This window comes from Hylobates moloch, unplaced genomic scaffold (assembly GCF_009828535.3).
Source record: "Hylobates moloch isolate HMO894 unplaced genomic scaffold, HMol_V3 SCAFFOLD_11, whole genome shotgun sequence".
Classification (NCBI taxonomy): domain Eukaryota; kingdom Metazoa; phylum Chordata; class Mammalia; order Primates; family Hylobatidae; genus Hylobates; species Hylobates moloch.
In genome coordinates, this window is record NW_026652286.1 from 37,855,039 (window position 1) to 37,869,150 (window position 14,112).

Genomic DNA, 14,112 nt, shown 5'->3' on the forward strand with positions numbered 1-14,112 from the left:
GCAAGATAACCCTTTTTGTATAACAATAAGAAAGAAAAAAATACCTCCAGCCAATTATAAGATGATCCCAATCTCAGAAATGTTAAAATGTGCAAAAAAATGTATCTTAGACTCAATGGAATACAGTTGGTAAATATACTAAAACTCCCTCCAAAAAAAAATTTGTGTAAGTTACACAACTTTTAACACAGTCTTTGTAGAGCAGGAAAGTAAAGGTGGCTACTCAGCAATAATGTATGAAAATACCTTTCTCAAAGGTACTTCTACCTTATTTATAAAAGAATGTGCCTCACACACAGTTTTTTCCCCAAAAACTTACCTAGCTATGCCTTAATGGCAATTTGGAATAAAAGTACAAACCCCTCTGTCAGGTCCTCTGCAAAATAAAAATAAAAAGGTAAAAACCCCATAGGACAGTAAACAGTGTATCCCAGATGTTAGTTCCCATGTATTTGTGATTTCTGGTAAATATCCTAATGTTCTTTTGTCTTTGTTTTGCTTAAAGGATTGTTCAAGTTTAGAAGAATACAACATTGCCGCAGCATTACTCCCTTTGACCAGTGCTTTCTATAGGGTAAGTTTCATTGGTCCATATATAAGCTTGTTATGATTTACATAAATGTATTCAGTTTGATTTATTATGGAACTACATGAATCCTGTCCTCTTAGTAGTATGCCTAAGATATATCTGTGGTTATATTTATTATAACATTTATTGCATGCTTTGTGTAGGAAATTTAATATAGAACACTAAATCATCTCCTAAAATAGCACCCACACCCATTACATCCTTTTCCTTAATTTTCTTTATAGTACTTTATAACAACTGAATTTATGTTACATATTGGTTTGTTTACATGTTTTGTCCCCATCACAGAAAGTAAATTTTATGAGGCTGGGATATTGTCTGTCCTCTTTACTGCTGTGTCCCAGGGCCACTCAGTAAATATTTATTGAATAAATGACATTGAAGCCAGAAATTAGAGTTTAACTTTACTGGTAATTTCTGCGAACCTTCTGAGAATTTTCTGGAGTGTTCAAAGTGATTTTTTTAAAATTCTGTCACTTACTACAGTTATATCTATGCTTTTTCATAAATAGATTCATTATTATGGCAGATAAAAACCAGCAAATTTATTTTCCCATGAAGGACTTGTAAAGAATTAGATAACAATGCATTTAATACATCCTTCTGAAATACACAATAATAAACAGTAAATCTGTGGTAGCAGCTGACTTACTATTCAGCCACATGCACAGTCAGCTTCAGGAAGCAATAAGTTAACAAGTTTGGTAACTGCCATACTGTTTATCTGTGTTAGCAGATTAATCATACATAGGTTTTAGTGGTGGGCTTAGATTTGATTTTTTGTGGTTGGCATTGTCCGTTGTTGGATGAGTTTGTTTTGGATTGTTTTGGTTTAGGGATGAATCAGTCAAGGTCCAATCAGGAGCCAGAAACCACACCAGTAATTTGAACAGGGAAATTTTATTTTATTTTTATTTTTATTTTATTTATTTATTTATTTATTGAGACAGAGTTTTAGCTCTTGTTGCCCAGGCTAGAGTGCAGTGGCTCAATCTCAGCTCATTGCAACCTCCTCCTCCCATGTTCAAGTGATTCTCCTGCCTTAGTTGCCCAAGTGGCTGGGGTTATAGGCATGCGCCACCACACTTGGCTGATTTTTTGTATTTTTAGTAGAAATGGGATTTTACCATGTTGGTCAGGCTGGTCTCAAACTCCTGACCTCAGGTGATCCACCCACCTCGGCCTCCCAAAATAGGCCTGGCCTATTTTTACTTTTTTGAGGCAGTGTTTCACTCTGTTGCCCAGGCTGTAGTGCAGTGGCACAATCTTAGCTTCCTACAGCCTCTGCCTCCTGGGCTCAAGTGATCCTCCCATCTCAGCCTCCCAAGGAGCTGGAACTACAGGCACACACCACCACACCCAGCTAATTTTTTTTTTTTTTCTTTTTTTTGAGACAGAGTCTCGCTCTGTCACCCAGGCTAGAGTGTAGTGGTACGATTTCAGCTCACTGCAACCTCCGCCTCCCGGGTCCAAGCAATTCTCCTATCTCAGCCTCCCAAGTAGGTGGGACTACAGGCACATGCCACCACACCCGGCTAATTTTTGTATTTTTAGTAGAGACGGGGTTTCACCATGTTGGCCAGAATGGTCTTGATCTCTTGACCTTGTGATGCACCTGCCTTGGCCTCCCAAAGTGCTGGGATTACAGGTGTGAACCACCACGTCCAGCAGATTTTTTGTATTTTTTTGTAGAGACAGAGTTTCATCATTTTGCCCAGGCTGGTCTCAAATTCCTAGACTCAAGCTGTCTGCCCACCTTGGCCTCCCAAAGTGCTGTGATTACAGGGATGAGCCACCACGCCTGACCAGAAATTTTAATATAAGGAGTTATTAAGTAGTAATAGGTTTTAACTACTAAGTAGTTAATAAGATTAACTACTAAGAAGTAAAGAGAATTCGTAAGAATACAGGAATAGAATATAAGGAGCAACTACTACCTCTATGGCTCAGGCATAGTACGTAACAAAGAAGCAAACTTGGAAGAGAGCCCCTTCCCAGATCTAGGCTGATTCAGATCATGTTGGAGAGGTGTTGTGGCCACTGGATGGCATAGAATTTCCACAGACCAGAACTGGCAAGCAGTAAACTGCCTGCTGGAGTGCTGGCAAGACTTGCTAGGAAGCCACCCCCTAGGATGGCCCTGAAACTTCTAGAGTGCCAGTGAAACTTGATAGGAAGCTACCACCTGGGGTACCGCTGAAACTTTATAGATAGCACTGCCACTGTGGTCCCACACACCACCATTAGGTGCCTACCACAGGAGCAAGAAGGAGAAAGTACACCAGAACTAGGAAGAGAATCCACTTTCTACTGCAGTGTTCCTTCTGCACCTTTACTGGCAAAGCTTAATATTCTGCATTTTGGCTAGGGAGAAATGTTTATAAGGGCAGTATCACAAAGCAAGACAGAGAAGGATAGATTTGGAAGAAAGAAGTACTACATTGATAACAGAGGGGTTAGGTAAGGTAGATCACACGGATTCTCGGGTATTTTCTAAATCTTTACCTTTTGGAAAATTATTTCTAGTGCATATTAGATTTGTTAATTCAGGAAGTAGATGTAAGTTGCATTATCCTGGGCACAAATTGCAAATTAGCCATCCTCATACTGTCCAGCTAGTATAAACTCCTGGGTCTTGCCAGCATTTCTTCAGAGAATGGACTCAGCTGCTTGTCTTGTTTAAACTTACTTTTAAAATACTTTAAATAACATTATTAATTTTTTTCAATGGAATAAAAGTTTATTGAGTATCTCAATATAAAAAGCTACTATAACAGGCAACATCTGGGCAGAAACATTAATAAAACATTGTCATGGTCCCTAGGAACTTATATTAGTAGTCTAATAGTGCAGATAATTTTTAAAAATCAAACTGGTCCACAATGCCACCAACCAGATGGACATTATCTAAAGTAAAATTTATATATATACCGGGTGCGGTAGCTCACGCCTGTAATCCCAAAACTCTGGGAGGCCGAGGCGGGCGGATCACCTGAGGTTGGGAGTTGAAGACCAGCCTGACCAACGTGGAGAATCCCCATCTCTACTAAAAATACGAAATTAGCCAGGCATGGTGGCATATGCCTGTAATCCCAGCTACTTGAGAGGCTGTGGCAGGAGAATTGCTTGAACCTTGGAGGCAGAGGTTGCCATGAACCGAGATCGCGCCACTGTACTCCAGCCTGGGCAACAAGAGCAAAACTCGGTCTAAAAAAAAAAAAATTATATATATATATTCCAGATAGTACAGAAAGGAACAAAATGCAAAGTAAAAGTTCCCTTTTCCACCTTCACTCCATTTCCTCTGAACCATTGGTTTCCTTCCTGGGGAAAAGGAGTGGGAATGAGGGTGAGGGGCCAGGGAAGAGTCACGCATTACTGCCAGCACATGCAGATAAAAATTTTCTTTTTTTGGTGGTGGATCACTTGAGGTCAGGAGTTCAAGACCAGCCTGGCCAACATGGTGAAACCCCATCTCTGCTAAAAATACAAAAATTAGCCAGCCATGGTGGAGTGCGCCTATAGTCCCAGCTACTCAGGAGGCTGAGGAAGGAGAATCACTTAAACTCAGGAGGCAGAGGCTGCAGTGAGCCGAGATCACGCCACTGCACTCCAGCCTGGAGTGACAGTGCAAGTGTCAGTGATAGTGACAGAGCAAGACTATGTCTCAAAATAAAAATAAAAATAATTTTTTAAAAAAGTATCTTTTTTAACAAAAACAATCAAACCATTTACGCTATTTTCACACCTTGATTTTTTCAGTTAGTAATACATCTTGGTCATCCTTTCATAATAGCACATATGCCTAATTATTTTTAATTACTCCATTTATATTTTTAATGAAAAGATGGTGTTGTATGTACCTACTATTCTCATATGAGCAGGATATTTCGTTAGCCCAGATGAAAGGTTATGTTTATCTTTTAGAGTTTTATTTAGTGTCAGAGTGTTCAAGCTTTCCCACTTGTAACATCGCCTGTCTTAGATCCTTTGGAATTTGTCATGCGACAGCCACCACAAATTATTTTTTCCCCTAGATTGTAAGCCTACAGTTCCTTCTTACTTCTTTCCACTTTTACTAAGTAACATGTAATTCATTAACTCTTATGGAAGCCTTCTTTGAAGGTGGTACCTTAACAGCCAGGTTTAAATTCTTAGGATTACTTTTACTGTGAAAAATAATGTAATCTTTTATACTTATGTTTGTTGTTTATATGGTACTTGCATTTTCGATTTCAATTTATTAGATATGCCAAGCCCTTTGCATATATCTGTTTCAGAGTAATCACAGATTAGTAACACATAATCCCTTACCCTCAGGACACATACTAATGACCTTTCTTATCCATTCATCAGCTGTTGACAATAGAGGAATCATTTCAAAGTTGATGAATAATAACATTGGGCTACTCATTGATTTACTTATGCCCTTTTCATTTAAAGATTATGTTTATTAAATTCAGAGCCAGAGTGTATACTGAGAATATGTAAAGCAGGGGTTCATGTCTGAAGGTTACTTTTTTAAAAGGAAAATAATAAAACCCAATAGAGCAGAAATAGAACCACAATAGGATACTTTTGTATTATTCCTTCCCAACAATAGCAGTGAGCAACAGTGAAAGTCATGGCCCCTTCACCACAAGCCACCATTTAACTTTTTTTTTTTTTTTTTGAGACGGAGTTTCGCTGTTTTCGCCCAGGCTGGAGTGCAATGGCACGATCTCAGCTCACTGCAACCTCTGCCTCCTGGGTCAAGCAATTCTCCCGCCTCGGCCTCCCGAGTAGCCGGGATTACAGGTGCCCACCACCATGCCTGGCTAATTTTTGTATTTTTACTGTAGAGATGGGATTTCACCACGTTGGCCAGGCTGGTCTCGTCTCGAACTCCTGACCTCAGACGATCCACCTGTCTCAACCTCCCAAAGTGCTGGGATTACAGGCGTGAGCCACCACACCCGGCTGCCACCTTTAACTTAATGCCTTCTCTCCAGTGACCCATGCACCTCAGGGTCACCCTGTTGTAGTTCTTAATAACCAGGGTATTCCAGAGGGTTTCCTGGAATCTGTCAAAGTATGGCAAAGCCGTCCCATTACTTCTTTGAGGCACATCTGTTGGTTATTGATACTCAAAATGACTCCCAGGAGAGCTAACACTTTCTCCTTTAGTACCCATTATAGCCTATGTTTACCCTGGGAGGAAAAATAAATACCCTATTCACCTTAAGTACAATCATCCTGAAGTGAAGCCTTTCCAGATTCTAAAGATCCCCCCACATGTAGTTGGCATTTGAGGAAGTTTTATTGATTGAGTTAGGTCTTACTTCAGAATAAGAGCATTATTCAAGCACGTATTCTCAGGAGAAACATATTTTTTCTTCAAAATTCTCCATTCAACATGTAAAAATTTATTTTCTAGTATCTAGCCATTCAAAAGATTTGTTTGAAGAAGATTATTGAAGTATAATTTATATATCATAAAATTCACCCATTTTAAGTGTGTATATTAGTAATTTTAGTGTTTTACAGAGTGGTAAAACCATCACCACAGTCTAATTTTAGAACATTTCTCAAAAACAAAAATAAGTAAGTAAATAAATAAATAGGCCAGGAGTGATGGTTCATGCCTGTAGTCCCAGCACTTCGGGAGGCCGAGGCAGTTGGATCACCTGAGGTCAGGGGTTTGAGTCCAGCCTGGCCAACATAGTGAAACCTCCGTCTCTACTAAAAATACAAAAATTAGGTGGGCATGGTGGCACACTCATGTAGTCCCAGCTACTTGGGAGGCCGAGACAGAATAATCTGTTTAACCTGGGAGTTGGAGGTTGCAGTGAACCGAGATTACGCCATTGCACTCCAGCCTGGGTGACAAAGTGAGACTCTGTCTCAAAAATAAAAAATAGAAATAAATAAATAGGTAGAACATTTCTGTCACCCCAAAAAGAAACCTTATGCCCATTCTCAGTCACTCCCCATCCCCAGGCAACCACAAATCTGCTTTCTGTCTCTATAAATTTGTCTTCTCTAGACATTTTATTTAAGGGGAATCATATAATATATGCTCTTTTGTGTGTTGCTTTTCTCACTGAGCATAAAGGTTTTGAGGCTCACCCATGTTGTTAGAAGATTTCGTTAAGACTGCTACTTATTAAGAATTTTCCACACCTGGAGTGCTTAGGTAACCTGTATTATTTCAAAATGTGTCTAATTCAGTATATAATATACAATTGAACTAATTCTCTTATAAATATATTAGGAAAAAATGTGAGATGTACAACATGACTCCTCAGTTTAAAGAAATATAAATTTACATTTCTACCTGATTTTATAGTTATTTAATTTCTTTATTGCTGAATTTTAACTTTAGCTTATACATTCTACATAAAGACCCACTAGTTTATCTGGCTGTAAATAAAATTTTTAGACCTAGTTATTATTTCCATTTCAAAATATGAAAGCCCATTGCAAGTAAATTCAGGGTAGAGTAATAGGAAAGTCTACCTGGAAAAAGTAATCTGTGTCATTTGTATGAATCTAACTTACCTAATCAGAGAAGCAGTTAGAAAAGTCATTTGTGTCATTTGTGTAAATCTGACCTAATCAGTTAGTGACATTAGTATAGAGAGTCACAGCATTTCCTGAGCTAGCTAAGTGGTGACCTTCCTGCCACCATCAGACTCTAGGTATTCCCCCAGCCGATACCCTCTAACATGAGTAAAGTAAAATCTGTGTTTTTCGTGTCAAAGCCTGGTGTTTCTTATGTAAGTCCATTTACCTAACAGAACACGGTAAAGAATGGGAGTCCAGAGGCAGGTGACAGGAATAATAAAGAGAGCTAATATTTACTGAACTTTTACTATATACAAGATGCTACGTTTGACTTGCAGTACCTAATCTAACCCAGTGAAATTTTATTCCATTTTAAGGTGAAGGAAATGTGGCTTGGAAAGAATCTATACTACCTAGCTAGTAAATGTCAAAACAGGACTCACTGAATTCTGTCTGATTTCAAACCTCATGTTCTTTAACTATAATAGAGTTCTTCAAATGAGTTCCAATTTATGAAGCATACCTCTAGAAACTTTTTTTAAATCTTTTTGCTTAGAGATATTGAATTGGCATCACTCCTGCCCTCTAATTTCTTCAGCCATTTTCACACATATAACCAGCAAGGATGCTTCATTAAGTTTTGGCTTAGAGGGGGCAAAGTCAAGATGTTATGGTTTAATTAATCGTTACAAAGTGTTATTTATAAGTTTCAAATATTCATATATTTCTCTTCTTTTTTTTTTTTTTTGAGACGGGTTTTTAGCTCTGTCGCCTAAGCTGGAGTACAGTGATGCCATCTTGGCTCACTGCAACCTCCGCCTCCTGGGCTTAAGCAATCCTCCCACCTCAGCCTCCTCAGTAGCAGGACTGCAAGCATGCACCACCACACACAGCTAATTAAAAAAATTTTTTTTCTTTTGTAGAGATGACATCTCACTATATTGCCCAGGCTGGTCTCAAACTCCTGGGCTCAAGTGATCCTCCCCCTTGGCTTCCCAAAGTGTTGGGATTATAGGCGTGAGCCACCATGCCTGGCCATTTTCACATATTTCTAATAGGAAACGTAGTTTTCAAAATTACACTAAATACACTTTTGTATTTCACTGATAGTTCAGAAGTTCCTTGAATACTGGCTTTGCCTTAGTAATTAATATGGATCCTGATTGTCCTACTATAGATATGAGAGTTTGTAGGTAATTCTGATGGAATACAAATATGCCAACTTTCATAGTATTGAGATTGTGGCTAGAAGAAAAATCTTACAGAAATATAAAAAATAGATATTTCATAAGTCATCACTTTTAATTGGTAAATGATAAGAGGTCTCAAAAATTTACAAAATACGAAAAGAATTCTGTTTTTTTTTCAGACTTCATGATCTGGATACATCGCATTTCCTACAATAGATCTCAAGGGATTATATTTTTGATCACAAAAAAAAAAAAAGACGGGAGGGAGTGGGTGATGAAGGGTCTTTTTTCATCGTTTTTTCTGCTGTAAACCAAATATTAATCTTAAAAATAAATTAGCAGAAAAATGTTTGAGAGTGAAGACAAGCATCAATGCTGGCTGAATCCAAATTTAGCCTGGAAAAGATGTGAATGTGTTTATTACAGCACATCTTTCCAGCACAGCAGAATTTTAGAATGGTCAGAGAATTAATGTCTTGCTTTTATTTCCTCCCTTCATTTTCTTCTTGTTCTTTAAGACAGTTTAGCATTCCTCCTCCTCCTCTTCCCTTTCAGCACAACTTCTCCTTGCTTCTCCCACTTTTCCTTTCTCGTTTTGAAAGACTGTTCCTTTATCCTACGGCTCCTGAAAAACTTCTGCTTCTGAGAAACTGTGAATTATTATAATTAGTTTAGAACTAATGTTCTTTATTAAGATTAGTTTATATATACTATTTAAACTAGTGATAGAAGGAAACTGGGGCAATTTACTCAGAAGCTCTAGAACACTTATTGTGTTTTTCAGTGAATAATTAACAGTATTTTTAATCTTATTAAATTTATTTTTGTAATAATTACTAATTTTTAATTTTATGAAATATTTTTCTGAACTTGTCAACTTTTTTTGTATGATGATTAACTTTTTTCGTGTGATGGACAATTTTTTTTAATATGATGAAAAAAAGGTTTGGACCCTTTTGTTCATTCTTCAGAAAAATGAGGCAGCCTACTAAGACTATTTCTTTCTCTACTCCAAAAGAAATATAGTACAGTTCAGTAGACACTGAAGTCCTATGCTACCACGTCCTGAGTATTAGGACTACAAAAGCCAACAAGTCAAAATCTCCAGCCTTAAACGCACATGCGTACAGAGAAGATAGATTAGTCAAACAAATTATAGCATGTGTATTCTAAAACAGATACAATCTAAGTACTGTAAGAATACATTAGTTCCTGGTGACCCGAGGAACACCCCCAAAAATTGTAACATGTGTGCCCATGAATGATAAATGAGCATTTATCTTGCAAGTGGGAAAGAGATAAAGAGTGGGTGAAGTATGAGATGACATAAATATTACAGGCAAAAAAAAGAAACACGTGAATCACTTACTGGGAATTGTGACTGGAAATGGAGGCAGAAGGAACAGGATGGTGCTACTGCACTCCAGAGCGAGACTCCGCCTCAAAAAAAAAAAAAAAAAAGGCAGAAATCCACTTTTTAAAGATTTCCTAATTATTAATAATAAAACTAAAACCAAAAGAACTACAGGCTACCCGTAGCTTGGAATTCTATGTGGATCTGTCCAGAAAATAAGGAAAATTGCAGAATTTTAACTTGAAAGGTAGGTCCAGCTAAAAATATAAATACAAGAGGCTTCTACAGAGAGATGATTACAGAACTCTGTTGGAAGAAGAGAAAAAAAAAAGCAATAGAGGTCAGAAACATGGAAAAAAAATCTATGGAATAACAAAATGAAGAAAAGCTAAAGAATGAGACAGCACAGGAGAATCATGTGAAGATCAGGTGAAGTTGCAGTATTTCTACTTTGGAATAGAAGTTAAAAGAAAGTTGCTAATTTGAGCAGTCTTTAGTAGGTTATGTAGTGCCATTAAAAATCAATTGATCATTTATTTTGCAAGAAAACAGTGAGAAAGGAAACATAATTATGACTGAGCCAGACTCTAATTTATTCTACAGTAGCGTGGAATTTGATTATTTCTGTTGGCCCTTCCAAGTACATTTTCTTTTTAGAAGATTGTAACACCTCCCTCAAACAGGTAAAGGGACCATGTGTTTGACAAAAGGAACAATGCCCTCTCTTCTAATTCTGAGACAGTAGGTGGTGAAGGCAAAGATCGTACTGAAGGGAGGAGGCATCCCATCTCCTAGAAAGTCATGCCAGAAGATTGGGGGGCAAGGCTACGGAGGTTGTCCTGTGTGGGTCTGTTTCAATTCTGTTTCTGCCTTGGAAACAATCATCCTGGACGCTATTACAGGAGGATTCCAGGACCATCAACCTGACATACACATTTAAAAATAAAATTTTTACAACAGAATAACTTAATAAAAACATGAAAATTTTTATTGAAATTTTTCGTCTTCCAGAAAAAAATGAATTTCTTCCAAAAGTATACCTCTTCTTACTTTGCTATCACCATGTATAGAACATAATATAAAGTGTTTGTCCCCACTAAACCAAAAAAGGAACTAGCAAGCTTTAATGTCTACTGTGATTTTTCTCAGAACCAGTAAGATTATTGCTGTTTCTACCCACTGTCTTACGTCTTGTAAAACTTGAAGAAAAAAAGATCGTGAAGTATACAGACTTAGACTTGAAAGAGTTTTATTCGTGGGCAACGTGAGGGTTGGAAGAAAATATTAGACAATATGGATTTAAGTTTTTAATAATATTTTTAAATTTTCAAATAATACAATGAAGAGTTCGTCATGAGCCACTCAAGAGTATTGGCATCATGTTCAATAATGGGAAGTAATTACACTGGGTTTTTTTGGGGGGGGGTGGGGGCGGGGTTTGTTTTTTGTTTTTTGGTGTTTTTTTTTTTGAAGGCAAAGTCTTACTCTATCCCCCAGGCCGGAGTGCAGTGGTGCAATTCTCCTGCCTCAGCTTCCTGAGTAGCTGGGATTACAGGCGCCTACCACGACGCTCAGCTAATTTTTGTAGTTTTAGTAGAGACAGGGTTTTACCATGTTGGCCAGGCTAGTCTCGAACTCCTGACCTAAAGTGATCCATCCGCCTCAGTCTCCCAAAGTGCTGAGATTACAGGCGTGAGCCACCATGCCGGGCCGTAATTACACTATTTGAATGTCTAGGTCCCAAAAAGCTTTCTTTGGTTTATGGATTTACTGCCTTAGATTGTTTCCATGAAATGTTGAGAATGTATTTACATGATTGAATGTTTAAGTTATTTTGTTAGGTTTTCCTTTCCCAGAATATTACTTGGAACAATTGGAGAAGAGTGGCTAATTTAGCCCAGAAAACACATGGGAGAGTCTAAGCAGAAAGTCAGAAATGGTACAAACTACAGTGCCTCCCGTAAGACTTGAGCAGATAGGGACTGTTCTGAGCCAAGGTTCTAGTCAGCTTGAGTATTTTGTGCACCCACAGCTCTGTGGCAAATGCTTGACTTCTCTTCCGCTGCGCTCCAAGAAAAGTGAAATTTGCAACCTTAGGATAAGGAGAAAGTACGCCACCAAAACTATAGGAGGAAAATGCAGTTAGAGTCAGCTTCCAATGGAGAAAAGCAGGGGGAAGGCTAATGCAGTATAGTAGGAATTCCGGATGCCAACCTGCTTTCCTTTTGTTTCTTTTGCATATATTGAACTTATATGTAAGATTTCGTTTTTAAAAGCTAAAACCACATTTTTTTAAAAAGTGGGAAAACCACTCCCATCTTTAAATGATCAGACTCAAAAACTAAAGGTCCGGATTATTGGCTCCTCATTCTTCATGTTGTGATATCTAGCATAGAGCATTTCACAAAAACAGTTTCTCGAATTGAATTGATGATCCAATATTCAATACAAGAGCCCAGGTCTCCTGATTGCAGATCTGTTATTGCTCAATATGGGCTCTAATCCTTTGACCTGGACCCATGACTCTTAACTCTGCTGCACCTTAGAATCACCTGGAGTGCTTTTAAAGACAACAGATGCAAAGCCCCCATCAAAGGGTAGTTGAAAACAAAATCCCTGGGGCTGAAGCCATCAGTGTCTTAAAAATTCCAGAAGTATTCAAGGGTCTCAGAATCCTAAGAGTCTATCATTCACTTCTGTGTAAATGCTGATGATGTCTAATACAGCTTAATGTCTTACTTCACCAGTAGACACTGGTTATAAAGATAGTACTCTCCAGGCTGGCATGGGGGAGTACTTGGAGATTCCAGCCTCCAAAAAATAACTTAGGGCCCCTTTTTTTCAGGTCTGTAAGTTGAGGGTTCTAAAAACTTAATGAAAAATGAGGGATACTTATTTTTAATTTATTACACCTGTTGATTCAAATCAAAAGTATTTATTCAGGTCTTTCTTGTGTTAAGAACCCTTTGGTAGTATAAATGAGGAACCTCAACATCGACGACCTAGCCTCTGCCTTTGAGGAACTTGTGATTTATTATCACTGAGTTAAGGATAAGTAACTCATAAAATATAATAATAATGATGCTCAGCATTGACTGAACACTTCCTAGGTACCAGATAACTATGCTAAGCACTTCACTAAGCACTTCATATACACACATGTGAGGACTTAATCCTCACAATCATAACCTTGAGAGTTAGTCTGATTTCAGAACCTATTCCCTTAACCATCAGTCAATCCATAGACTAGTGAGAGGTAATAAAATGGTTGTTCTAGGGGACAGAGCTGGAGGAGGCACCTGCAGTCCTCTGCTATGTCCTGGGTATAAATTTATTTTAATCAATTTAAAATAAAAAAAATACAAGGGTTGTTTTTAAGCCACTAAGTTTTGGCTGGTTTTTTTTTTTCCACACAGCAATAGATGGTAGAAATACTGGTACATAGTAAGTGCTATTGACATCTTAGCTAATATTGCCATTATTATGTAGACCTTTGATGCCAGGTTGTAAAATCCAGATATGTGACCAATAGGGAGCTTTTTTGTGTGTGTGTTTTTGTTTTTTTGAGACAGAGTCTCGCTCTGTCGCCCAGACTGGAATGCAGAGGCATGATCTCGGCTCACTGCAACCTCCGCTTCCTGAGTTCAAGCAATCCTCCTACCTCAGCTTCCCTAGTAGCTGGAATTACAGGAGTGTGCCACCACACCTGGCTAATTGTTGTATTTTTGGTAGAGACAGGTTTTACCATATTGCCCAGGCTAATAGGTAGCTATTTTAGGTGCTTGGGCAAGAGAAGCAATGTGAATTAAACAATATTTTATTAAGTTTGTAATGAAGTATGGCTTAAAAGAAATATTGATTAGTGCAAGAGAAGATATGGGGTTTTTTTTTTTTTTTTTGAGACAGAGTCTGACTCTGTCACCCAGGCTGGAGTGCAGTACCGCGATCTCAGCTCGCTGCAACCTCCACCCCCCGGGTACAAGTGATTCTCCTGCCTCAGCCTCCCAAGTAACTGGTATTATAGGCGCCTACCACCACACCCAGCTAATTTTTGTATTTTTAGTAGAGACGGGGTTTCACCATGTTAGCCAGGATGGTCTCGATCTCCTGACCTTGTGATCCACCCGCCTTGGCCTCCCAAAGTGCTGGGATTACAGGCATGAGCCACCGCGCCTGGCCGAGAAGATATATTTAAGCACTGTATCAGAAGTTTCACAAAAACAGAACTGTATGGAAGTGCAAATCAGTGGTTCAACACTAAATTACATATTACAGATATCTGCTGAAGTTAGGCAATTGTATACCTTCTGTGATTTAAGATATTGTGTCGCCATTAACAATTATTCTTCCTCATGGTAACAATAAAAATTTTACTGGCTTCATCCTAATCTTGTGAATTTTGTAGGAAATTTTCTAAAAACAACAAAAGTACA

The 14,112-nt window shown here is 38.2% G+C and overlaps 1 protein-coding gene and 1 long non-coding RNA gene across 5 annotated transcripts in view; one reads left to right on the forward strand and one right to left on the reverse strand.

The window, feature by feature from the left end:
* SBF2 (SET binding factor 2) overlaps positions 1 to 14,112 on the forward strand; it is a 513,021-nt gene that overhangs the window by 393,364 nt on the left and 105,545 nt on the right. For all 4 annotated transcript variants that reach the window (XR_004250226.2, XM_032166635.2, XM_032166637.2 and 1 more), the window contains exon 17: positions 506 to 574. Coding sequence is in view for 3 of the 4 variants with exons in the window: in XM_032166635.2 (XP_032022526.1) it covers positions 506 to 574 (69 nt within the window). In the remaining variant the exon portion in view is untranslated. The remainder of the gene's footprint in view (positions 1 to 505; positions 575 to 14,112) is intronic.
* The window catches only part of LOC116476526 (uncharacterized), a 91,199-nt gene that overhangs the window by 33,566 nt on the left and 43,521 nt on the right, over positions 1 to 14,112 (reverse strand). The window lies entirely within an intron of this gene.